Raw genomic sequence first — 24,842 nt, 5'->3', positions numbered from 1 at the left:
AGGTCAAAACCAGAACCCATTACCTTTCCATTCTTTATCCCATCAGAAAAACCTACTCTGCTAATATTCCCCATCTACCCGGTTTCCCAAGTCAGAAACGTGGGTGCTAAGCTGACCTCTCCTGGTATCTCACTCCCCCAGGAGTAAGACCTGCCCATTCTGCCGCTTGATCTGTCTCAAATTGCCCCCTCCATCCGCACGGCCTGGCCCAGGGGAGACCACTCTACACCTGTCTCCAGGTTCAGAACGTTAGCCCCTTAACTGCGCTCCTTGCTTCCTCCCTCGGTACAGCCCACCCGCGGGATCCCAGCAGAGCTTCTAAACCATGATTCGAACCATGTCTTTCTCCTTCTCAAAAACTTTCAGAGCCTCCTACTCTTCGTAGGGTAAAGTCCATTCTCTTTAAGGCGGCCTACAAGGCCCTTCCAGGAGAGAACACAGCTCAGCTCTCCAGCATCACACTTGCAAACTCCTGAAACTCCACTCACAATGAGCTTGTCACTGCAGTGGGACACCCAGTGCACTCTTTTTTAAGATTTTTTTTTAAAGATTTTATTCATTTATTCATGAGAGACACACAGAGAGAGGCAGAGATACAGGCAGAGGGAGATGCAGGCTCTAAGCAGGGAGCCCAACACAGGACTCGATCTTGGGTTTCCAGAATCAGGCCCTGGGCTGAAGGCGGCACTAAACCGCTGAGCCACCCAGGCTACCCCTAAAGACTTTATTTATTTGAGAGAGAGAGAGAGAGAGCACGAGCATGGGGAGGGGCAGAGGGACAGGGAGAAGCAGCTGCTGCCCCCCATCTCCCTGCTGAGCAGGGAACCTGATGTGGGGCTCAATCCCAGGACCCTGGGATTATGACCAGAGCCAAGGCAGTGGATGCTCAATGACTGAACCACCTCCCCCCCGCCAGATCCCCCCAGGGCACATTATTGAGGCCAGATTTTCCGTGTTGTTTCTTTTCCCTGGATGTTGCTGCTATAGCAACCCCACCCCTTTAGCTCCGCTAATTCTCCCCATCCCCACCCTCTCAATCTGGGGGCCTGAGTGAGGCCTCAGGGCCCTGACTGCTCTCAGGGCTCCACCCCAGCCACGTGTCTGTGCTCCCCTTCTCCTTGTAGGAGTCCCCTGAGGGTCTCTGTCTCCTTCCTGAACCAGCAGGTCTGACTCAGCCCCATCCTCTGTGCTTTGGGGGCACCCTGGGCCTCCCCTAGCAGCACTTCTTCTGCGGTCTCTGATGACCCTTTGCTTGTGTCCCGTTAGATGGCAACTGTTTTGTGACCACAGAGGGTTGTTGCCCTATTGGTTCTGTCTCTCTGGAGACCATGACTAATACAGCATGTTAAGAGTTCAGGGAAGGGGGGCCTGGGGGGCTCAGTTGGTTAACTGTCCGACTCGTGGTTTCGGCTCAGGTCATGATCTCATGGGTCAGGGAATCGGGAATCGAGCCCCAAGTTGGGCTCCTGGCTCAGCAGGAAGTCTGCTTGAAAGATTCTCTCCAAAAAAAAAGATTCTCTCCCTGTGTCCCTCCCCCCTCTCATGCGTGCTCTTTCTCTCTCTCTCTCTCTCTCTCTCTCTCTCTCAAAATAAATATTTTTTTAAAAAAAAGAGTTCATGGAAGGGGCACATGCACATACATGCATGCAGTCACAGGGCAGGATTCACCGATAAAGCAGGGGTTCTGGCCCAAGGTGGGAGGCTTTGTAACCCTCTAACATCCTGCTTTTGTGCTGAATCAGAGAAATGAGAGGGCAGCCTGGGTGGCCCAGCGGTTTAGTGCTGCCTTCAGCTCAGGGCCTGATCCTAGAGATCCAGGATCAAGTCTGGATGTCGGGCTTCCTGCATGGAGCCTGCTTCTCCCTCTGCCTGTGTCTCTGCCTCTCTCTCTCCCTCCTCTCTGTGTTTCTCATGAATAAATAAATAAAATCTTAAAAAAAAAAAGAAATGAAAGAAAAATATTTTTAATAAATCCATTTTTATACTGGGGACTAAGAAGGAATGTCTTCAGTGGACCAGAAATGATTAGGAATCCCTAATAGGGACACATCAGTGACTAAGGAGTATGAGAAAATCCCAAACATTTGAGGAATTCTAAAATCGTAAAAGAGACACAATGGAGACAGAAAGGGTAGTTGTGGCTGCTGTCACTACATCCGTGTCCTCTTCCACGCCCATCCCACTTCCCCATGTAGTCATCTAATGAAAAGAGCCAAGAACCAGGTGCCAGGTTTCTGGTTCTGATACTGTTCCGAGGCTGTGTGGCCCTGGGCAACTGTCTCTACTCCTATTTGGGCATCGTGTCTTCTTCTAACACCCTTGTCCTATGAAATTCTAAGGGGACAGAGTGGGAGAGGTGTGGGAACATCTCACGCAATGGCCAGAGGGAAGCTCTAAACTCCCCTCCACTCCTGCTCCAGCGCCTTCTGCCCCCGGGCCCCAGGCCCAGGCCTGGATGCGAGCTCAGCTGTTTCTCTGCACGTTCAGTCTCTTTCCTGGGTGCCTGCGGTGGGCTTTCCTGTGGAAGGGACATAAGGGGCTAATTGTAAATTCTGGGTAATGGCTGGACAGGGATAGAAGGTGCCTTTCCAGTCTCCCTTCCTCCTCTCCATCTAGGGCAGACCCGAACGGCCCGGAGGGGCCCCCTGCCACTCTCTGGAGAGCCCTACACTTTGACCCACTGCCAGTCAGCCTGGGATGGGTTTTGGTTTTGTGCTGTCTTTTTCTTTTTTCTTTTTTTAAATTTTTTAATTTATTTATGATAGTCACAGAGAGAGAGAGAGAGAGAGGGGCAGAGACACAGGCAGAGGGAGAAGCAGGCTCCATGCACCGGGAGCCCGACGTGGGACTCGATCCCGGGTCTCCAGGATCACGCCCTGGGCCAAAGGCAGGCGCCAAACCGCTGCGCCACCCAGGGATCCCTTTCTTTTCTTTTTTTTAAGAGTTATTTATTTAGGGACGCCTGGGTGGCTCAGTGGTTGAGCTCCTGCCTTCAGTCCAGGGTGTGATCCCGGGATCCAGGATCAAGTCCCACCTCGGGCTCCCTGCATGGAGCCTGCTTCTCCCTCTGCCTGCGTCTCTCTGCCTCTCTCTGTGTCTCTCATGAATAAATTTTAAAAATATATTTTTTTAAAAAAAGGATTGATTTATTTATTTGAGAGGGATGGGGCGGCAGGGAGAGAGAGTCCCAAGCAGACCTCCTGCGGAGTGGGGAGCCTGATGTGGAGCTCAAACTCAGGACCCTGAGATCATGACTGTTGGGGCCAGGCGGGAAGGGAAACTCCTCAAGATGGCGGATACGCCAAAATGGCTGAGGTTCCTGTCACCACCTCCACTTGGGACGACAGCTTGAGCAGACCCTGACACCTCTCCTTTGGACTTCCCCAACCGAACCCAATGCCCTTCAAACCCCAGAGGAGGAAGTCACCTTTGACTGGTCAAACTGCAATCCTCCCTTTGCATATGAGCCAACCAATAGGAAACCGTTCTGCCTTACAACGTTATGTAAACCCCCCCGACCACCTTGTCTTGGCGCGACTTCCTGGACTCACTCTCTCTCCCCCGTGAGTCCTGGAACCTCGCCCGAGGGTGCCTGCAATAAAATCTGTTCTTGGACCCTCGCTTACCTTGGCGGTCTCATTTCCATCTAGTTACTAAAAAACTTAACAATGACCTGCGTGGAAACCGAAAGCTAGATGCTTAACCGACTGTGTCACCCAGGCCCCCTGGGATTGCTTTTATGAGCTCCGGATTGGGCTCTGTCCCAACCGTGTCCCTGACTGTTGTTGGGTGATTTTGAACAACTCCCTGGGCCTTTGTTTCTTAATTTATAAGATGGAGAAGGCTGTAATTGAGGCTCTCAAAAGTATCCTCCTAGTGAAAATGCTGTAGAATCTTGGACTCTCCTCTAATGGAATCGGAGTCATAATGGAACCAGCAAAGAAAGAATGCAGAGCAGTGAACCCATCACACAGACCCTCATTTCTCAACTGAGCCATGCAGAAGAAGCTGCCTGGCCTCGCTCCTGCTCAACATCCTCTTCATCATACTTCTCCGACCCCAGCTGGGCTTTCGGCCCCCTCCCTGCCTCCTGTCCTGCCTCTTGTCCCGATGACTTCCCTGTCTCTCCGCCCTGCGCCTGCCTCGGTCACCAGTTACTCAGACCAACCTGGTCCTCTTCCCACCTCATGCCCAGACCGCCTGCCTCCTCTTACCGGTTTCACCTCTTCCCACCTCCCAGCCTGGGGCCCCTCCACCTTCGCCTGCCCCCCTGCTCCTCCCACCACCTGCCTTCCCCCTCTCCCTCTTCCCTGCATCCGCCGCCCCTTCCGACTTGCCCCCCTCTTCCCCCACCCCTCTCCCTTTACCCCAGGCCTTCCTCCTCACTCTGCTTCTTCTCCCACCTGCATGGGCCTTGGGCCCAGATAGGCCTCTCCTGCTCCTGCTAGGACATCTGCCCCAAGCAGCCCTCACTAGGCCTGATGATTCCCATGCTCCATCGTGAGGGCCTCGCGTCTCTCCCCATGGGGCCCCTGGCCCATGCCAGAACTCCTGGGAAGATGGTACCCAGCATCCTGGTGACCCAGTGGACATGGGGGATGATGGCCAGCAGGCATAGAACCAGGAGGGGCACCTCCCTCACTCAGGTAAGGGTCTCTTTCCTAAGATGGGGTGCTCGGCTACCCCCATGTGGTTTTCTTGCTGCTCCAGTATAGCACATGCCTCCGTTTTCATTCCTTATGTCACATGTAAATGGGGATCTTATTATTTTACATTAGAGACTCCACAGGGTGTAAAGCTTGGGGCAGATTGCTGGATCCTGATGCTCCTTATTCATCTCAACACCGAAGTCAGGGACCCTGATACACACACACGGACAAGCGCTGTGTGTACCAGCAGGTCCAGGTCACCATAACCCTGCACAGAGATCAGCATGGTGTGAGGCAGCTGTGGCCTGATGATGGTGTGAATGGAATGTTCTGAGACGTTCTGTTTTCCAGCCCTTTTATCCAATCCAGAAAACTTGGTTCTGATCTTTCAGCTTCTATATCATATCGATCAGATGAGGCCCATTCGGCCATAGAACACATTGCCCCTGGGAGAAGGAAATTTTTTTTCTTCTTTAACATCAGGATCAGAGAACTGAGCTAATCATGCTTTTATCATTGGCCTGCCTGCCTGAGGCCCCTCTCCTGTTCTATTTATTCATTTTTATGCCCATGTCTCACTTCTCCTCCCCTCATGAAAGTACTACTCAAAATATTTTGACACGTATGTGTATGTATTCTCACAAAATCCGTGGTGTTATTTTGTGAGCAATATTTTTAATTTTCTTTTTTTTAAAGATTTTATTTATTTATTCATGAGAGACACACACACACACAGAGAGAGAGAGAGAGAGAGAGAGAGAGAGAGGCAGAGACACAGGCAGAGGGAGAAGCAGGGATCCTGACTCGGGATTTGATCCTGGGACTCCAGGATCATGCCCTGAGCCAAAGGCAGGTGCTAAACCACTGAGCCACCCAGGGATCCCACTGTATTTTTAATTTTCATACGTGAGATTATGTGCTAGACTTCATCCTACTTATTACCTTTCACCCAGCACTATTTTCAAAATGTGCCTACGTGTGTGTGTCATCTCTGCTTCTAACTTCCACCCTGTGTCCTGCCGAACGTCTCCTCCAGATTACACTCCTCCATTTCCCCGGGGACAGCCCCACACCTAGACCCTCTGACTCTCCACCACGGTGGACGATTCCAAACCAACCATCCTGCTACATGCCCACTGGTGACTCTATGGGAGGGTTCTTGGGGCCCGGAGTTAAAGGGTCTAATCTCCATCATTCATGTCCAAGTGTTTTGTCAGGATGAGAAGTTGTTCATTAAATATGTTCATAAGCTGAGTTCGATAAGTCATTCTACGTCCAAGACCAAGGAAGTGAAATAGTTTTCTCAAACCCACAAGAGAACTTTTGGCCTTTTATAATCAGCCGATATTTTACAAATTTTCCTGGATCTCAGTGGTGGTTCTTTATCAGTTTCTGGAGTTTGGAGGCAAGTACACATGCCCATGAATCAAGACTGTGTAGACTCTCTACTTGACCGCCAGCACCAGCCAACATTAGCAAACGGGTCAACATCTACTGTCAGGCACTGCTTGTCGGACATCTTCTGCAACTTCTTTGCAATTTTGTCTTAAAATTATTATTTAGTATTACTAATTACAGTGATTACTGTTCTATGTCAGTCCATAAACCCTCACAGTTTCAGATGTAGAGGGATCTTTAGTAAGTTCCTTCTTCTTAGGCAGGCTGCTCTTCCCATGTCCCTTATCCCTGTCTGGTTGGTTGGCCGGTCTTGAAGGTCACCTCCCTCTGTAACTGTCCTGACACTGCCTGGACCTATGGCGAAACCACAAAGATGCAGGACTAGTGATGGTGAGCTGGCGAAGAATGCAGGAGCCCACCCTCAGAGAGACTGTGGCTGGAGTTTCCTGGGTAAATTCCCTCCTCGTGCACCATCTCATCTGTATCCCAGCAACACCCAGAATAATGCTCTATGGCCACCGAGGCCTTCCCACTCAGAATGCACCTCTTGCAGAAAGAGGAAAGATTTCCAACGTTCCTATCAAAGCTGTGATCTTCTCACATGGCCCTTACCCTGGAATTTACGAAGCAGCACTGCTACTTATTTTTTTTTTATTTTATTTTTTTTTAAATTTGTATTGGAGTTCAATTTGCTAACATTTAGCATAACACCCAGTGCTCATCCCGCCAAGTGAGCACGGTTACTTATACATGCCCACGTAACCCCATCCAGATATAGAGGGTTTCATGATCACCCCAAGTCACGCTGTGACCCTTCGCAGTCAATACCACCCACGTCTAATTCTCAGGAAGCACTGGTTGGAATTTTTTCCCTCTAGATTATTCTTGTGTCGTCTAGAATTTTGTATAACAGTATTTACCTTTTCGTGTCTGATTTCTTTCATTCAGTATGCTGTTTGCCTTCGCTCCACGTTGTTCTGTGTATCAGTAGTTCATCCTATGTAGTGCTGAGTAGGATCCCATGATATTAACATACCAACCTGTTTTTCCATTGCACTTATTGCCAGGTATGACAAGTATCAATCTGTTGCCTCTCAACCCCAAATCAGCCCTTCATTACCTGCTGGGCAGTAGTAGGATAGCCCCTTGATGCAATTCTCCTTTATGGTGAGAACATCCAGAGCCATGTCATGTCAGTAGATGGCGCTGGCGGAACACTAAGGAGGAGGACGCTTCCCTTCCCCCACCCAGTGTGCTTCTGTTTGCTTCTCCTCTGCCTGCGACTGCAGCCAGAGATGAATGCATGGGGACCCCCATGGCACTGCCCTAGCTATGCATCCAGAGCACACAGTCCTGGGGGCTCACGGCCTTAGGCTCAGGCAGCGCAGGGCCCACCTGGCTACAGCCCTCCCGTCGTGGACTCAGTAAACCTCCAGCCTCACATGCCCTGCAGGTGAGCAGGGCACCGACTCCCCTGTGTTGCCAACCCTCTGGCCTCCCCCACCAGATCCCTGGGGGAGTGTTTCCAGTGGGCCCTCCAGACACAGGCACCTGCACCCCAGACCTTCACTACTCTGCCTGCAAGGAGGTTCCTGACTCGGCTCCCCCAGGCCCTCCCTGCTAGTCTCTGCCACCACCATTTCACTGACCTGGAGACAATGGGGCAAGCATTATGCATTTTTCAACAAGGTTTGAATCCCAGCTTGATGGAGAGGGTCCTCTTCCAATCCGTTCCCTCCTTGGATCCTCTCCTTCTGCCTTAGAATACTCTGTAGAGTTCTCTTATTATTCTTATCACCTCACTGCTGAGGTAGTAATTTTTAAAATTAAATTTTCCTTGATCATATTACTGTGTGGTTTCCGTATCCTGGTTGGCCCCTGAGAGATATGTTAGACATTTGTATTGTTTCAAATTTGTGGCTATTAGGAATAAAGCTGCCATGAACATTTTTGTCTTGGGTGGGCACATGGTGTCACTTTTCCTGATAAAAACCTACAAGTGGAATTGCTGGGTCATGGGATAAGCGTATAAGAAATTTAAAAGAGCCTGGGTGGCTCAGCGGTTGAGTGTCTGCCTTTGGCTCAGGGCATGATCCTGGAGACCAGGATCGAGTCCCACATCGGGCTCCCTGCAGGAAGCCTGCTTCTCCCTCCGCCTGTGTCTCTGCCTCTCTCTGTGCCTCTCATGAATAAATAAATAAATCTTTTTAAAAAAATAATGATCTCGGGATCCCTGGGTGGTGCAGCGGTTTGGCGCCTGCCTTTGGCTTAGGGCGCGATCCTGGAGACCCGGAATCGAGTCCCATGTCAGGCTCCCGGTGCATGGAGCCTGCCTCTCTCCCTCTCTCTGTGTGTGACTATCATAAATTTAAAAAAAAAATTAAAAAATAATGATCTCCTATACTTAAAAATAAAAGAAATTTAAAAGAAATTGATAAACTGTTTTCCAAAGTGGTTGTACCATTTTATGTTTCCAGCAATATGTTTCACATCCCTGCCAGCACTTCATATTGCCAGTCTTTATTTTTTTCATAACAGACATGGAGAGAGAGAGAGAGAGAGAGAGAGAAGCAGGCTCCATGCCAGGAGCCCGACGCGGGCCTCCAGGACTGCGCCCTGGGCCAAAGGCAGGGATCCCCTGCCACTGAGCCACCCAGGGATCCCCCTATTGCCAGTCTTTAATCTGAGCTATTCTACTGGGTATGCAGTTCCCTGATGATTAACTGATGAATGTCTTCTCATATGCCAGTTGACAATTTGTACATCTTCTTTGGTGATGCATCTGTTCCAACTTTTTGCCCATTTTTACTTATGTTCTCTTATTAAATTGTCATCTTAATAGGAGTCTCAATGGTGTCTTTCTTTCTTTCTTTTTTTTTTAAGATTTTATTCATTTATTCATGAGAGACACACACACAGAGAGAGAGAGAGAGAGAGAGAGAGGCAGAGACACAGGCAGAGGGAGAAGCAGGCTCCATGCAGGGAGCCCGATGTGGGACTGGATCCTGGGTCTCCAGGATCACGCCCTGGGCTGAAGGCAGCGCTAAACTGCTGAGCCACCTGGGCTGCCCTTAATGGTGTCTTTCAAAAAGATTTTTGTTTGGATGAAATCCAATTTCTTTTTATTTCGGGGTTAGTGTTTTTAATGTTCTAAGAAACCACTGCCTACCATAAAGTTGTGAAGATTTTTTTTCCCGAAATTTTCTTTCAGAAGTTTTATGGTTTTAACTTTTATATTTAGGTCTATGACTCACTTTGGGTTAGTCTTGTGCATAATGTGACGTAAGGGTCCAGGTTCATATTTTTCCATTCAAATATCCAGTTGTTGCAGCACATTTGTTGAAAAGATGTTTGGATTACTTTGGCACCTTTGTCAAAAGTCAATTGGCTATGGGTAAGTCTATCTCTGCACACTGTTCTGTACCATTGGTCTATAGGTCCATGCTTATGCCAAGACCAGCATTACTTTATAGTAAGTCATACAGTCAGGTTATATAACTCTTGCAACTTGGTTCTTCTTTTTCAAAATTGCTTTAGTTATTCAAGGCCTTTTGCCTTTCTAAATAAATCTTAGTATTGGCATGTCAATTTCTCCAAAGAGCTTGTTGGGATTTTTTTACTGAAAGTATAATGAATCTAGCGATAAATATGGGGAGAGCTGACATCTTCACAATACTGTGTCTTTCATTCCATGAACATGGTATGACTTACTCTCCATATAGTCTTTAATTTCTCTCACACTGCAACTCTCTAACCATTCTTCTGCAATCATATCTCACTCAGACTACAGCTACGAACAATTTTCCACTTTTTAAGATCCAAGTGACAAGACTGGGCCCACCCAGATAATCCAGAGAGCAAGAGTGGGAAAGAAGTGAAAGACAGAAACCTGGGAAGCACTGAAACTCATATAGTGAGCCTGGTCTCATGAGCCTTCCCTCAAGAGAGGGAAGAACTTCTACAAAGCCAAGAGCCAGAGCCAAAGCAGTGGGGGTCATGCTGGAGGACCCTGGGGGAGGAGGATGCCAGCCTTTCTCCCAGCAGGCATATGACATTGGGACACTTCCTTTATCCATCTTCTGAACCCACAGACCCAGTCCTAGGGAACAAGGACACGGCCCAGAAGTGGTTAAATGTTAACATACCTTTCTGTCCTTCCCTAAGAGGCAGGGAGGGAATGGGGTGCCCCAGGGGTCAATGATTGCTGTAGTTCACAGCACTGGGGGTGAACTGCTATGTTTACTGCTTGTATCAAGTGTGGCTGCAGGAAACAAGACTGCCCTGGCCTTATGCCTGAGCAGAACTCCTGGACCTGAGAGCTCAGAAAGAGACCTATGAGAAGGATCAAAAGCAGTGGCCTTGGCTCCCTCTTACCTTCCCCCCTATTTGCCTCTGGGCCTCCCTCATGAGCCTCGAAGCAACAGAAGGCTTCGAGGGCCCATGAGCGGGAACGCGGGACAGCTGGGAAGCCACCTGGCCCAGCCAGATTCCACAGCCCACAGCCATCAGTGTGGCAACAGAGTTCCCCCACGGGAGTCGGAGGCCCCGTCAGACCTTAGAGGCCTTTTCCTGAGATGCACTGCTCTCTCCCGCCTCTGGGCCTTGGTGCCTCTTCCTCCTCCACGTTTTAGTCACCTGGAACTCTGTCTTCTCTCTCCTAGAATCAAGAACCGTCTTCAGAAAGCGACACGTGAAACCATTTTCAAACTGACTTTAATCTTTTTTTTTTTTTTTTGCTGCCCAAATATTGTACATGCAGAAGCCATGTGAAAGAATTTTCTTCTCAAGGGAATTGGCAAGAATGTTGTACGAAACAGCCGGCAGTCCTCCCCAGCCGTCCACCTGCCACCTAGGAGCCACAGCAAGTTTGGAAAGATGCTGCACATAGAAAATGTATAGAGCACAGATATAAAAGGCTAATTGCTTCTTATCTAAACAGTGTGCTTGTCAGGCCCTATCAGCTTATCTCTTTCTTTGCAGGATGCATTTGGAAATTCTAAAAAAGGGGTTCCTGCCTCCTGTGAATTTACATTCTAAAGGAGTGGATGGAATAATCAGGCCAACTTTTCCTAAGGAAGCAGCCACTCTGCCTGCTGAGGTGATGTCTGGCGAGAGATCCTGGAGAGAGGGGTGGTCTTAAGAAGCAAACTACGCTGATGGGAAATAAGTGCCCTCTCTCCTTCCACCAGAGAGCAATGCCTCGAACATTCTCAGGTGTTCAACTTGCCCACCGACGACGTTCTAGAAGCAGAAGTGAGGACTGGCCCAGTCTCATCTGCTGGTGGGGGTACTGACCTACGCAGGAGGCGGCTGAGGTGGTGACGTCACATCAGCACCTTGAAAAGTGTCCGTTGTAGACAACTCTTAAGTATTTCTCGTCGTTACACAAGAAGAGGGACAACAAACCACAAGGAGGTGGAAGCAGAGTCTGTTAGGATTCCCCGAGTTCTTGTCCGAAGCAGCTTCTGGGCGTGGATGGAGAAGGACCTGCACCCAGTTGGGGCACCGGGGGCTGGAAGGAACCGGCCCGGGCGCACCAGGCTGGAAACCCTCCTCAGCTCCAGATCAGATTTTTAAAACCCAGAGGGAACCACGGAGCAACTAGCAAATGCTCTGATCTTGCAGATGAGGAAGCTGAGGCCTAGACAAGTGAGGAGTCTTGGACAAGGTCACAGTTTGGGATCGAACTGTACAGAACAGCCTTGGAATCCCTGTAGCCAGCTGTCCGGGCCATCGACCCCGTGGGGCGGGTGCTCTGCTGCCCCTGGATTCCCGGGCCCGCATCTGGAGCCCAGTCCCAGGGGACCCTTCCCTGACATGGGGGTGAACCCCCCTGGGGGAGGGGGCGCGCAAGGCCCCAGGTGCTTCCAACTGGAGCCCGGGAAGGTTTCCCCAAAGCGGTGACGCCCTTTTCAACAAGCACCCGCCCCAAGCTAGTCTTAGGCCCTTGAAAGAATTCGGTTTCTCTTACTGGAGTGGTTTTCCTCACAGGCACAGCCATGCTGGGCCCAGGAAAGCCCGAGCTCAGGGGTGGGGGGAGAAGGAGTTGCTTTGCTACATGGAAAGATTAAGCCCTTTGTCAGAGAACTGGGTCCCCCCATCAGGCAGGCCAAGGCCCAGCGGGGAGACCAAGTTGCTCTCTTTGGCATCACCGACATCGCTCTGAGATGCTCAGGCACTCTCAAAATCACCCTCTCCCAGCCCACCGGGCCTCACCTGATTGGGCGGGGCTCCCCTGCCCTTAGTCTTGAGTGTTGGGTCCTGCCCCCATCCTCTTCTGACCTGAGTGAAAAGCAGACTCGAGGAGGCAGGCGGGGGAGAGTCTGCAGGCCCATCTCCTCCCTCTCCGGTGGGTGGAAGCGAATCCGGTGGAGGAAGCAGCATGGTCGGGAGCCTCTTTCCGCATCAGGCTCAGGAGGAGAGGAGCACAGTCCAGGGAGGCGCCGGCAGGAGGGCAGGCCTCTTCCGCTCCATCGCCTGGACCCCCAGGCCTGGGCAGTGCGCCCTCCCTCTCTCCACCCAGGGGGAGGATGACTCGTCTACATCGTCAAGCAAAGGCAGCCGTTTCTTGCACAGAGTTTGCACAGTGCAGGAAGCAATCAGAGACAGAAGAGCAGCCTTCCTGAAGCTCTGCTGCTTTCCGGGCCGAGGAAGATAGGGGATCGGAGGCATGGGGAGCCCTGGTGCCCCCGGGGGAGGAGCTCGGCGTCTCCCGGGCAGCAGGGCGTGGAGCGAGAACCCTGGGTGCGGGTCAGGGTTCCTGGTAACGCAGTCGAAGATTGTGCTACATTTCATTTCCAAAGACGTACCCTTGGAGGTCTCTATGGTCTCTAAGGGGGTGGGGAGAGGGGCCTGGTCTCCTCAAGGCTGGCAGTAAAGAAGAGCTCAGGCATGCTTGCCCTGGTGGGTGTCACGCCCCTGGGAGACCCCCCGCGAGCCCCAAGCTCCACGGGGCCCTGTCTCTAGGGCTCCTGGGGCCGCCTCACCCCCGGGAATGCTGGCGTGCCTGAGAGAGCCTCCGAAGCCCTCCGCTCCTTTCCTGGGAGAACTGGGAGGTGGGAGAGACGGGATGGGGAGTCGTTCTGGAGCTGGTCCTTCCCCGGAGGATCAAATCCCCCTTGGCAAACCCAGACGTGGCCCCATTTACTGGAGCCTGATTCATACCAGGGGCCCTCAGACGTCCCCGAGGGGAAGGAGTCTCTGAAGAAGTGGGACACGTTGAGCAGGGCAGGAACGTGAAGACAGATGCTCTGAATCATCCATCACGGTTCCTGCCCACAGCCCAGCAGCCCGGCGGGGCTGCAGGGCCACCCCCATCTCCGAGAACCTCCGCGAACCCCGCCGGAGCAGAGGCCGGGGAGTGACAAAGAGCCCCATCCTCTGCCCGCTCTGGGTCTCACCTGGGGAAGGAGGCCTTCAGAGCCGGGGACACCGGACCCCGGACCCCGGCAGCGCCTCAGCCCCAGGCCAGGGAGCACTCCAGGGGAGATCGCGTTCCCGCCTTCCCCACCATCCCCTCTTTGAAGGTGCTCCCTCCACACACCCCCTCCCCCAGGGAAGGCCAGGAGCACCCTGTGCTCCCTCCTCTCCTGGGACAGGCTGGCCCCTGGATCGAGGAGGACGAGAAACAGACCCTGGAACCCAGCCATTCACCATCACACACGTGTCAGCCTCACCACCATGGGGGGAAGATCAGGTGGGGATTCGTCACTGGTGCAAAGGGTTAGTGAAGGAGAATGTGCCCTAAGGTGGGGAGAATGCCATCCCCCTGGAGAAGTGGGATGGCGAGCGGCCCAGCTGGGGCGGCTTGGCAGCTAGGGCGTGTGGGCAGCCAGCACGAGGTACCAACACGTCAGGCCCGAGCTCCGGCTAGAACTTCCACGATGCTAACTAACCTGCCCCAGAGGCAAGGGGGCCCCAGGCTCTCTGCCGGCAGCCCCCCCAACCTCCCGGACCCCGAGAGGAATGAGGGTGATACCACTCACTGATACCCCCCCATTCCCTGGGGACGACCGCATGGGGTGGGGAGCACCTCTCAGCACTACGTCAGCCAATGTCCACGCTGTCCGAGGAGTTCCCCGCTCACCCCACCCAAAGGTGCAGAGTGTGTGCACGCCGACCTGAGGGCGACTGCTCCAGCGGCGAACACATCGCAGGACACAAAACACCCTTCTGGGAGCGAGGTTCCTCCCTCTCCCCACCCTAGGGTCAAAGACGACAGAGCCCTTTGCCTTATTTTTAGAAAACACGAGAAACGCGTGCATTGCCCCCTCCCGACGACGGGAGAGAATTTCTGCCTAAAGAGAAAACTCTGACCCAGCTGCCGCCTCCCTCGTCCTACACCCGCAACGGTCCTCGTCTTGATCATAAGCCAGGAGCCCATTTGGTTTATTTCTTACGCCCTTACCCACGTCTGTGGGTTTTCCTGGGGGGTCGGGGGAGGTTACCAGGCTCTGGCTTCAACCTGATGTGAGTCCCTGCCAGAAAGGGAGGCCCTTTGGGCGGAGGTGCCTTTATCTCCAGAGAGCCTCCTCCTCCACCTGCCCTCTACACCCATCCGTCCGGCTTTGGTTACCAATGGAGTCCAAGCACTCAGGCCCCGAGACCTCTCCCCGCCTCCACCTTGAGCATGTGGGTCACAGTCATCGCAGCACCCGGGGCCGACGTCTGGGGAAGAGGCAGAGGGACGGTCTTCTCCATACCTGGACCCCTCCTGCCACCTCTTCCCTCCCCACCAGACACGGACCCAAGGGCTTCTGTGTCCACCCCGTGGACGACCTCTCACCTTTTGCCCCAGACCTGAGGAGGAGAGGACAGATTTGGGCATTCCTAGCAGACATCTCACAGGTCCAGGCCAGGCCCTGGTCCCCGCTGTATCCCCCACCCCCTCCCAGGGCCCAGTTGTCAAATCAAGTCAGGGTTTGAGTGGCTTTGGGAAGCTCCAACCAGACAAGGGTAGAAAGAAAGCAGAGGCTTGTGAGGGGCCGAGAGCAGGCCAGGCCACTCTCCAGAGGGCAGCTGCGGAGCGCAAGGAGGCAGGGAGGCGGAGAGGGGAAAGTATTGCTTGTACAGAGCTGGTGACTGTGGCAGTCTAGCTGAGTCCAGAGCCAGGCTGTCCATGGGGCCGGGAAGCTGGAGCCCGAGTGAGTCTGAGCTCCCAGACAGGGACCCTGGTCTGGAAATGAGCAAACAAAGAGAGACCCAAATGATCAACCTCATGCAGCTAATCCCCAAAGATCAGACAGGATTCCCAACAGCGGCGCAGAGCAGGTCAGCCCCAACCCTCCTCATTCCCGCAAACAGCCCTACCCTCAGCACTTCCTCCACAAGCCAGGCCCCACCAGGACAAGCCCAGAGGGGGACAGAGCCACCCTCAGGGCCTGGGGAGGACACAGGCGCCTCCAGGGACTATCTGCTTTGGCAGATAACATCCCCTCTGAGGCCAGCCTCTGGGATGTCAAGATCCTCCAAATCCACACCTCCTGGGGTCCCACTGGGAGAGCTCCTTTGGCATGTTGGAAGTGAGGAGGCTCAGAGGAAGACAGGAGGTGAAGAACAACGCTAAGGGAGGTGCCAGCACTTCCCTCTAAGGGGCCGGGCCAGCAACCCTGGGAACTAAGACTTCCTAGTGTTTCGCTTATAGGAGGAGGCGGCTCCAGCCAAAGGGAGGAGGCGATGTCCAAGCCCTCAGCTTCCCAGGCGTCTTCTGCTCCCCCGGCCCCTGGCCAGGGCACTAGATGAGCATGCTACATGCTGCAGATGCATTCGGTGGGAAGAGCTGTCAGTGTGCTTGGCGGGGGGAGGGGAGTGTCACGTCCCAGAGGGGCCTCAGTGTGACCAGCTGCAGTGGGTGCTACATTCCTCGAAAAAGAGCAGTGGTGCTGGGAGAAGCACAGGTGGGACAAAGGACGAGACAGGAAACTAAGCAGGGACCACCAAGAGGCAGCCTGGACAGGGACACGTGGGCTTTGCCGCGGGCGCAGGGCCAGGCAGGGTGGATTGGTGGCCACGTCCCTGACTTCCGCCCCTGGACTCGGGGACCCGTGCCCACACAACACTCCTTTGGGTTTCTTTTCAACGAGACACAGAGAGATGTGGAGTTTAGCTCATGTAGTCACCAAGACTGACTATACCCAGACACGTGAACAGATATAACATGGTCACACACAGACACAGACACACACACACACACGCACACAGACACACACACACTACAGTCTCCACTGCCAGCTGGGACGGGCCCAGTAGCCAACAGGCATGCAGCAGGGCAAGGGGTCCAGAGAGACATGAAGACTATGTACAGGGGCGGGGGAGGCCGTCAGGCACCCCTCCCCACGCTACATCCCGGCCTGGTCCGGAGGTCCTTAGGAGCACGAGGGGCTGGTGGCACTCTCCAGGGAGGACTGGGACAGGCGCCTGGTGAGGGATCCAAGCGTAGAGTCTGCCACTGAGGACGTGGGGAAGAGTTTGTACCAGCCAGTGACCGCGGCAGTCAGGTCCAGCTCGTCCAGCATGATCTGGGCCATGCCCATGAAGCACTTGTGGTCCATGCGGCCGTAGTCTCCCCAGACGATCACCTGCCGGGGGCGGAGGGGGGGGCAGCAGGAGACAGGGGCGCTGAGCCAACACCCCGACTCCAGGGCTCGGCAGCGGGCCCAGGAACCTACAAGCTTCGCCAGAGCACAGATGAGACAGAGCCGGAACTGAGACTGATTTGAGGGCTACGACTATTGAGCACTTACGATGTGCCAGGCTCGGTCCTATGGACCCCTACCCATGACCATGACTGTTACAGCCATCTAGGGGACGGTGCTGCATGTCGTCATATCGACCACGAGGAAACCACAGCTCAGGTTAATTAACCCCAAGACGCAAAGAAATTGGTGGCGGAGCTGGGACTGGAACGCGGGTCTGACTTCGGAGCCTCCCCCAGCCTCCCAGATGACAGCATGAAGGAGCAGACTGAGAGTCTGGGACCTGAGTCACAGCAACCAGTCTGCTGCGGGCTCACAGAGGAGCTTGGGAAGACCCTCTGCCCTCACTGGACCTCAGTGTCCCCATCCATAAAACTGGAAGAGCAGAATAGATTAGCTCGGTGATTTTCAAACTTGTATTTTTATCAGTGGATCCTTTTCTCAAAATGGAATCCATATAGACTCCCATGATCACCCCTACCCCACAGAACCCGAGGGTCCTGCGGTCCTCGCCATCTGAAGCCCCAAGGGTCCTTGCCACACAACCACGTCAGCGCAGAGGGATAGCCCTAGATGAGCAGTCATGCAGCCCAGCCCTGAGCCCTGGCTCAGTCTTCTCACCTGCCACCCATGTGGCCCCAGGCAAGGCCACCAGCCACAGCCACTACTGCCAATGCTCAATGAGCAGCTGTCTGTGGGTCAGACGCTCATGAGGCCCTCCACACCTCTCCTTACTCTTCACCATACGCCACCCGCAGACTGTGATGGAGCTGGAACTGGAACCCAGGCCTGAACCCAGAGACCAGCCCCCACTGTGCTCTAACCCCACTCAGCCTCCCGCGCACCTCAGGTGCTTCATCTGTGAATGGGCCTGATCGCCCCTCCCTCCCCGCACCGTGGCGAAGGGCAGCGCACCCTCTCGGAGTTGGGGTGGCGTCACCCCGGCTCTGCAAGTCACTGGCTGGAAACGAGTCACTTCACCTCTCTGAGGCTGTAAGATGGAGAGAATCGTCCCTACCTCGCAGGGTCATCTCGAGGATGCAAGGTCAGGATTGGAAAGCGCTTCACACACAGCCTGGCACGGAGCTGATGCGCAGTAAGTTTTAGCACCAGGCAGAAAGAGAAGGTGGCGAGCAAACCCTGCTTCTACCCACCAGCTGAGCAACCGGGGGGTGGGGGTGGGGAGGGCAGTGGGTTTATTCCCCACCCCACCCCCCGACCCTGGTTTCCTCATGAATCAACCAGGGGCAATAACCCCTCACTGGGCTGTGGAAACAAATGGGTCATGTGCATCAGTGCAGCCGGTACGGTGCCCAGCACAGAGCACAGCATACGTGAAAGATTTTAAATTACAGCTTGCAGTTTTCGAGAGTCACCCTGCCCCGTGGGCCCTGAGGTCCCCGTGACACTCACCTGCAGCACCTTGCCCTGGGGCCCCTCATCAAAGAGCAGAGCCTGCTGGTACAGGGGGTCACAGGTCTTCTTGGCCACCTTTGTCTTCTTTTTGGCCAAGCAGGCCCCATTCTCAAGCAGGTAAACCTTGATATAGGTGGCTGAGGGATGGGAGAAAGCATGATGGGGAGGGGTCTGGGAGAGGCCGCTATGGCCTGCTCCATCCCCTAACACCCAGCTGGTCCTGGAGGTGAGCAAGGTGAGTGGGATGAGCTGGCCAGTGGACAGCAGTAGGAAAGACAGACTCAAACACCGACCCGTCCATCCTTCCCTCCCCCCAGCCCTGTCCACCGACCTCCCAGACAAATCATGACTCTGGGATTGAGAGTACGGATCTAGGTCAAGGGACAGCTGGGGACACGCCTGACCTGGAGCTCAGCTGCAGGACCCCGTATCCAAAACCCCTCTCCCCACTGCCCTGCCTCACCTGGGAGGGACTTGGAGCCTGGTTTGGGGGTCAGGCCCCGAGCCTCAATCACTTCCACCTCCAGCTGGCCACTCCGGTCCATGATGGCAATGTGCACGTCCCCTGCAGGGGAGAAGAGGGACAGTCCAGCAGAGGCAGGCCCTGGGGCAGGCCGGCCAGCTGCTGTGCAGGACGCAGTCTGCAGAGGACGCTACGGTGTGGAAAGGGCATAATATACAGAAAACTGCATGTGCCTGAACTGCTCTCGAGAGCATGTGAAAGCAGCTGAGAAATACTCTGGTACCTCCCCTGGGGCGAGGCAGGGGCACGACCCTCAAGGGACATGCCTGGGTAACCACGAATGCCCGCCCAACTCCCGGGGAAGTCTGGTTAGCTGGGGGGCTTCTTTTTACTGAGCAGGATAGCAGCCCTTGGCCGCTCCCCTAAATATCTATCAAACAAATATTTACGGAATATCAATTTGGAGAGATGCCGAGATAGGAGCCTGCACCGGCCATCAGGCGCTGCCTGGGAAGGAGGGCCCGATCGTACCCTGGCTCAAAGGATGGGAGGCAGGCCGGATTTCCTGGGAGCAGAGAACTGAGAACTCCTCACTGCGCTCCCCCAAACGATTACCTCGCCAAGGCAAGTTCTGTATGAAGTCATGTCAGTTATTTCTAGAACTCTTAGCTTTGTTCAACATCGGTTAGCGGAATCTGAAATTATGCATTAGTCACTTGGAGCGTCCTTCAAAGGAATGCAGAATCATAAGCCTGATGCAGAAAAATTAAAATTGGCCAGACTTCGGGTTCAGCCACCCATTTTAGATACTCTGAGCTATCATGCAATTGTTTGTATTTGCATACTTGGGAAGATGGGGATTTATACTTTCAGGAAACATCCTAGAAGTCATCACCCTCCCTCTAGCTATTTCTGACCTCCCCGTGGGGGAGGGAAGGGGAAGAGCTCACTGTAACATCCCTAAGAGGATGAGCAGATGCAAGCCTGCCCTTCCCGCTTCTAGACACCAGGAGGCACCACACACAAGTGTTCTAGGCTTGGGAAGGCCCGAAAGCCTCGCGGAGGTGACTGGCTCCTCTCACCGCCTCCCAGCCCCTGGCTGGGCCTGGGGCTGGGAAAAGCAGACTTCCCAGGCCCTTAAGAACCTGTAAGCAAGGGTCGGGAATTAGCCAAATCCCACCCAGGGCCACAGGAGAGCTGGTGCTCACCCTCCAAGGGTCCCCATAGACCCCCCGCCCCAAGTCCAGCAGACAAAAGCTCGAGTGGAAGCCTGCTAGAGGAAAACAGGGCAGTGCAGTGGGAACACTAGTGGCCTGGGAGAGAAACCCAGCTCCACTGCACGGCTTGCAGGAGAGCACTGTCTGAGCCCAGCTTCCTCACGAGCCGTCAGGTTGAAGGCCGAACACTATCCCAATGAGGACTGAGTCCAGATGTGGGGCAGACTGCTCAGGCTGGAGTGATGGGGAAGGGCAAGAGGCAAGGGGGGCACCTCAGGGGGAGCTAGTTCCTGGGAGGAGCAACCTAAAGCCAACACTGCCAGTATCTAAGTCAGAGGGAGAGCAGGGGAGGCGTGAGGGAGCCAGAAATACAGCTGAGAGGACCAAGGACAGGCTCCGGGAAATAGGTCCCAGCTGCAGGGAAGGGGATGAGGAAATTATTTTAAAGGCTTTTGGGTGCCAGGCAGAAGTAACAAGTCCAATAAGACATGGTTCCTACGGAGTAAATGAAGCACATCATTCAGGGGCACCTGGGTGGCTCAGTGCTTGAGCATCTGCCTTTGGCGCGGGCTGTGATCCTGGGGTCCTGGGATCGAGTCCCACATCGAGCTCCCTGGAGGGAGCCTGCCTCTCCCTCTGCCTATGTCTCTCTGTGTCTCCCATGAATGAATAAATAAAATCTTAAAAAAAAAAAAGGCACATTTCATTTAAAGCATCGAATGGGAACACTCAATGAATTGCTGTTAGATCACAGAACTAAGGCAGGGATTATCATTCCCATTACACAGATGCGGAAACTGAGGCTCGGGGAGGGGGAGTGACTTGCCCAAGGTCACGCAAAGCACCAGCGGAAGAACAGACTGGCCAAATGTCAATGCCGGATGACTTTTGTTCACCATTTCACATCCTGCAGGCACACAGCACAGCCTGGCATGCAGCTGGCCGTGGAGAGTGGGTGGGTGGTGAGGAGGTGAGGGAGGGAAAGCGCTGTAAAGCTGCTGCGGGGAAGCGGCAGAGCAAAGCTGGAACCCCTGTCCTCTCTGATGAGGGAGGGTCAGCAGGAGAGCTGGGCCAACCCCTCCTCACCGGTGCAAAAGCCAGAGCTGGCTCTCCTCTGCAGCCGGCCCTGCACCTCACGGGGCCCCCACTGAGCTCACCCCTCCCACTATGTGGCCACCATCACCCCACCCACTCGGCCCTCAGGAACACTCACCCATTGGTGGCGTTGCCAATGTCTGTCGCCCCACGATCTGGGCTGGTCCCAGGCCATCCAGGAAATCGCTGAACTGGCTTTCAGCCCCAAGCCGAGTGGTGGGGAAAATGAACCTAGAGGAAGAAGCAGAGGGGCACATGCTATGGTCTGGGTGGTGAGGTGCAGCGGCTCTGCCCCCCGGACACTGGGCCATGCCCCTCTGGGCCTCCATTCCCACCCCCCCCACATCGCACGAGTGCACCATGTTAGCTGGGGGCAAACAGAACGGTTCATCTCTGCACATTAAAGAAAAATACTTTGGGGTGCCTGCGTGGCTCAGTTGGTTAAGTGTCTGCCTTCGGCTCAGGTCATGATCCCGGGGACCTGCGATCAAGCCCCCGTGTTGGGCTCCCTGCTCAGTGAGGAGTCTCCTCCTCCCTCTGCCTCTCCCCACTGCTCATGCTCTCTCTCTCCCTCTCCCTCTCAAATAAATAAATAAAATCTTTAAAGTAAATAAAGAGGAATACTTTGGTGTCCTTTGAGAAATAAATAAGCATAACAACATAATAATGTTATCGAATCCTCAAGCACCAGGATTTCTCAGGTGATCCTTAACAGGTAGGGCTTGCTGGACACCTGTGTCTTCCCCAGGGGCAACGAATGCCAAGAACCAGAAACAGAGGCCAGAAATGTCAATGCCTGGAGCAAGTTCCAAGAACTGAGGTTCAGTTGACCATATGTTTGAAATCCAAGTCAATAATGTGAGGTGGTGCCCAAAACAGCAACTGAAACCAAAATAACGCAATTACTGGGTTGAGATAAAAGGCGAGTGATGGTGGGTGGTCCCTGGTTGTGGAGTCCTGGAAATAGGAACGAGCAAAACTGACAGTGATTGAAAGCTGGCCGGGAGCCAGTGGCTCGCTAAATGCACCGCACGCATCGTGTCGTTCCATCCTTGCAGCCGTTCTGTGCGGCAGGGGCCCTGCTTCGGTTTTACGGATGAGAAAACAGAGGCTCCGAGAGGTAAGAGGCTGGTCTTGACTGCAAAACAGAGATGATGCCCAGATCCTAGGGTTATGGTGGAGATCAGGGCAGCTGGTGCATGGAAGGTTCCAGACAAGCAGGAAACAATAAAATGGTAGTTCTGATGTTGCTGCTGGTAACACCGAGGGAAGTGCTACTTGTTCATGAGCTCAAGCCCAGACGTTCTGGGGGGGGTGGCAGCAGAGAAAGGACCAATGAGGGACGTCTGACCCGGGTCTGCTCAGGGGCTGCAATGGACCAAAGACCTCCTAGGACAGCCCGGGTGTCTGGCCTGAGAGATCAGATTGACTCCCCTGTTGGAAAATTTGTCCTTGAGTCCTTCTTGGCTGGCGACAGGCAGGGAGAAAGAGAGGTTGACTACGCTCGTCTTGTTGGAGAGGGCCTGGATTTCCACTCCGAGGGAAGGGTTGATTCAAGCCCCCCACCCCTCCAATCTTACTGACCATCAGCGGCAGCCTCATACCATACTCGGAGGGAAAGTGGGTTCTGAGAAGGTTAACTAAGGTCATAGACTCGCAAGGTCACAGAATTTTAGGAGCTCGGGATCCCAGGGTGGCTCAGCGGTTTAGCGCCTGCCTTTGGCCCAGGGCCTGATCCTGGAGACCCGGGATTGAGTCCCACGTCGGGGTCCCTGCATGGAGCCTGCTTCTCTGCCTGTGTCTCTGACCCTCTCTCTCCCTCTCTCGGTGTCTATCATGAATAAATAAATAAAATCTTAAAAAAAATTTTTTTTAAGAGCTCAGTATAGAGAGCTGAGAGGTTGTGACCAAAGGCCGTAGGGTCAAATGGTCTTAATTCAAATCCCGACTCCACCACCGAACAGTGGCGATCTTGGGGAAGGTACTTCAGTCTCTCCATGTGGACCGTGGAGATAATGGTAGTGCTGACATTCCCCAGTGTTAAATGAGACACAATTTTTGGTCTGATGGTGGCTGGGAGATCCCAGAGTAAGAAGCACTCATCTGGGCATCCCTGGGTGGCTCAGTGGTTTAGTGCCTGCCTTCAGCCCAGGGCGTGATCCTGGGGTCCCAGGATCGAGTCCTACATCGGGTTCCCTGCATGAAGCCTGCGTCTCCCTCTGCCTGTGTCTCTGCCTCTCTCTCTCAGTCTGTGTCTCTCATGAATAAATAAATAAAATCTTTTTTTTAATTTTTATTTTTTTTAAATTTATGATAGGCACACAGAGAGAGAGAGAGAGAGGCAGAGACACAGGCAGGGGGAGAAGCAGGCTCATGCACCAGGAGCCTGACGTGGGATTCGATCCCGGGTCTCCAGGATTGCGCCCTGGGCCAAAGGCAGGCGCTAAACCGCTGCGCCACCCAGGGATCCCAATAAATAAAATCTTAAAAAAAAAAAAAAAAAGGAGCACTCATCAGATGTGCCCAGGGAGGCCCTGCATACCATAGGGCGCAGTACATGCCACTGGCCATCTGCATTCATAGATGTAGACACAGGAGCGAGACACGAGATCTCAGAATCCTACATAAGAGAGCCACAGGGCCCTGCAATCATGGGCCTTGATGAAGCCAAACCCAGAAAAATCTTTGTCATATAACCGCTTTCATAGATCTAGGAGAGACCAAGGGAATATCTAAATCTAGTGACTTCCGCATTTTTGACTGCAGCCTCCATGCGATGGAAAAAATAAATTTACCATCAGAGACCTCTGTGCATCCATCTATTAAAAAACCGAAAGTTCACAAGGTAATGCATTGTCACTCCACAGGATATGTCTGAAATTTCTATTTCTTTCCCTAATGCTGGTTTTGACCCACTAAACTGATTTTACTTCCTGCCTGAGTCATCAACCACAGTTTGAAAAACACTGATCTAGTCCAACCTCCTCCTATAAGCTCCATGCAAGACCACTTGTGAGAACTTCATTCATCTGAGCCGTAACAATGGTTTCAGATCGAAAAGGATTTTAGGTCCACATTTTCCTCTGGAGCAGGGCAGTGTGCAGGTGCTAGGGCAGGGTCAGGGGTGGGGAGGTGTGCAACATAGAGGGGATGCACTGCCCCCGGGGCCGCTGGCGTGTGCGGATGGGAAGCAAGCAGCCAGGAACAAGAAGACTGAGGCCCAGGCGGTGGGTGTCCAGGGAAGGGAGGGATGCAGAGGAACCCAGACATCCAGATGGAAGCCCAGCCAGAGGATTTCCCCACACTTTCCCCCCCTCTGTGACTAGAGGGCCACGCGGGAGGGTGGGAGCAGTGGGGGTGGGCTGCACGCACGTGCCCTCGGAGCTGTTGCTGTTGGTGCTCCCATCCGTGGACTCCCGGCTTCCCTGGCGTGTGACCCGACTCCGCATCTCCACTGCGATTCCTGTCTCTGTGCTCCGCCGGATGTTGCTGCGCAGCTTCTTGGTGGCCCCTTCTGTGACCCCCAAAGACATAGAAAGGGGACAAGGTCAGTTCACTGAGGAGGCTTCGGTGAGAGGGCTGCCAAGGTCACCTCTTGGGAGGGGGCAGGACTGCCTCTGACTGGAGGCAGGGGCCTTCCTGAGCCGGCCTGCAGCCTGACTCCTGACCCTACTCGGGGCAGTGACAGGGACAAAGGAGACTAGGATGGCTGGAGGCAGAATCGGGATGGTGCGGCTGTGGGGTGGGGAGTCAGCAGGTGGAACCCAGGCCTGCAGTGCTCACCCTCACCCTGCCAGGCTCGCTGGTGGCCACCTTCCCAATTCAGTTCTAGCCTTTGCCCCAAATGGTTAGGTGTTCCTTTTTCTTCTGGAAAGTTTGCTTTCTCTGGCATTCCCAGATTTGCTTTCCT

At 53.7% G+C, this 24,842-nt stretch overlaps 1 protein-coding gene and 2 long non-coding RNA genes across 5 annotated transcripts in view; 1 reads left to right on the top strand and 2 right to left on the bottom strand.

Annotated features, from left to right (window-relative positions):
- Positions 1–1,948: 1,948 nt before the first annotated feature.
- LOC112642298 (uncharacterized) lies at positions 1,949–3,921 on the bottom strand. Its single transcript, XR_003125138.2, has 2 exons — positions 3,627–3,921; positions 1,949–2,518 (listed from the first exon to the last, which is right to left on the bottom strand). It is a non-coding gene; the product is annotated as an uncharacterized LOC112642298 (long non-coding RNA).
- On the top strand, positions 3,260–11,127 carry LOC125752576 (uncharacterized). Its single transcript, XR_007402480.1, has 2 exons — positions 3,260–4,646; positions 10,807–11,127. It is a non-coding gene; the product is annotated as an uncharacterized LOC125752576 (long non-coding RNA).
- Positions 10,744–24,842, bottom strand: part of RIMS3 (regulating synaptic membrane exocytosis 3) — a 41,694-nt gene continuing 27,595 nt past the window's right edge. For all 3 annotated transcript variants that reach the window (XM_025419754.3, XM_035699010.2, XM_025419755.3), the window contains exons 4-8: positions 24,305–24,446; positions 21,051–21,163; positions 18,621–18,722; positions 18,155–18,294; positions 10,744–16,624 (exon numbers count right to left, since the gene is read on the bottom strand). In XM_025419754.3, coding sequence (XP_025275539.1) covers positions 16,412–16,624; positions 18,155–18,294; positions 18,621–18,722; positions 21,051–21,163; positions 24,305–24,446 — 710 coding nt within the window. In that variant the 3' untranslated portion in view covers positions 10,744–16,411. The remainder of the gene's footprint in view (positions 16,625–18,154; positions 18,295–18,620; positions 18,723–21,050; positions 21,164–24,304; positions 24,447–24,842) is intronic.

Source organism: Canis lupus, chromosome 15, assembly GCF_003254725.2.
Source record: "Canis lupus dingo isolate Sandy chromosome 15, ASM325472v2, whole genome shotgun sequence".
NCBI lineage: Eukaryota > Metazoa > Chordata > Mammalia > Carnivora > Canidae > Canis > Canis lupus.
The sequence above is the reverse complement of the archived record's forward strand: the minus strand, read 5'-3'. Positions and strand labels throughout refer to the sequence as shown.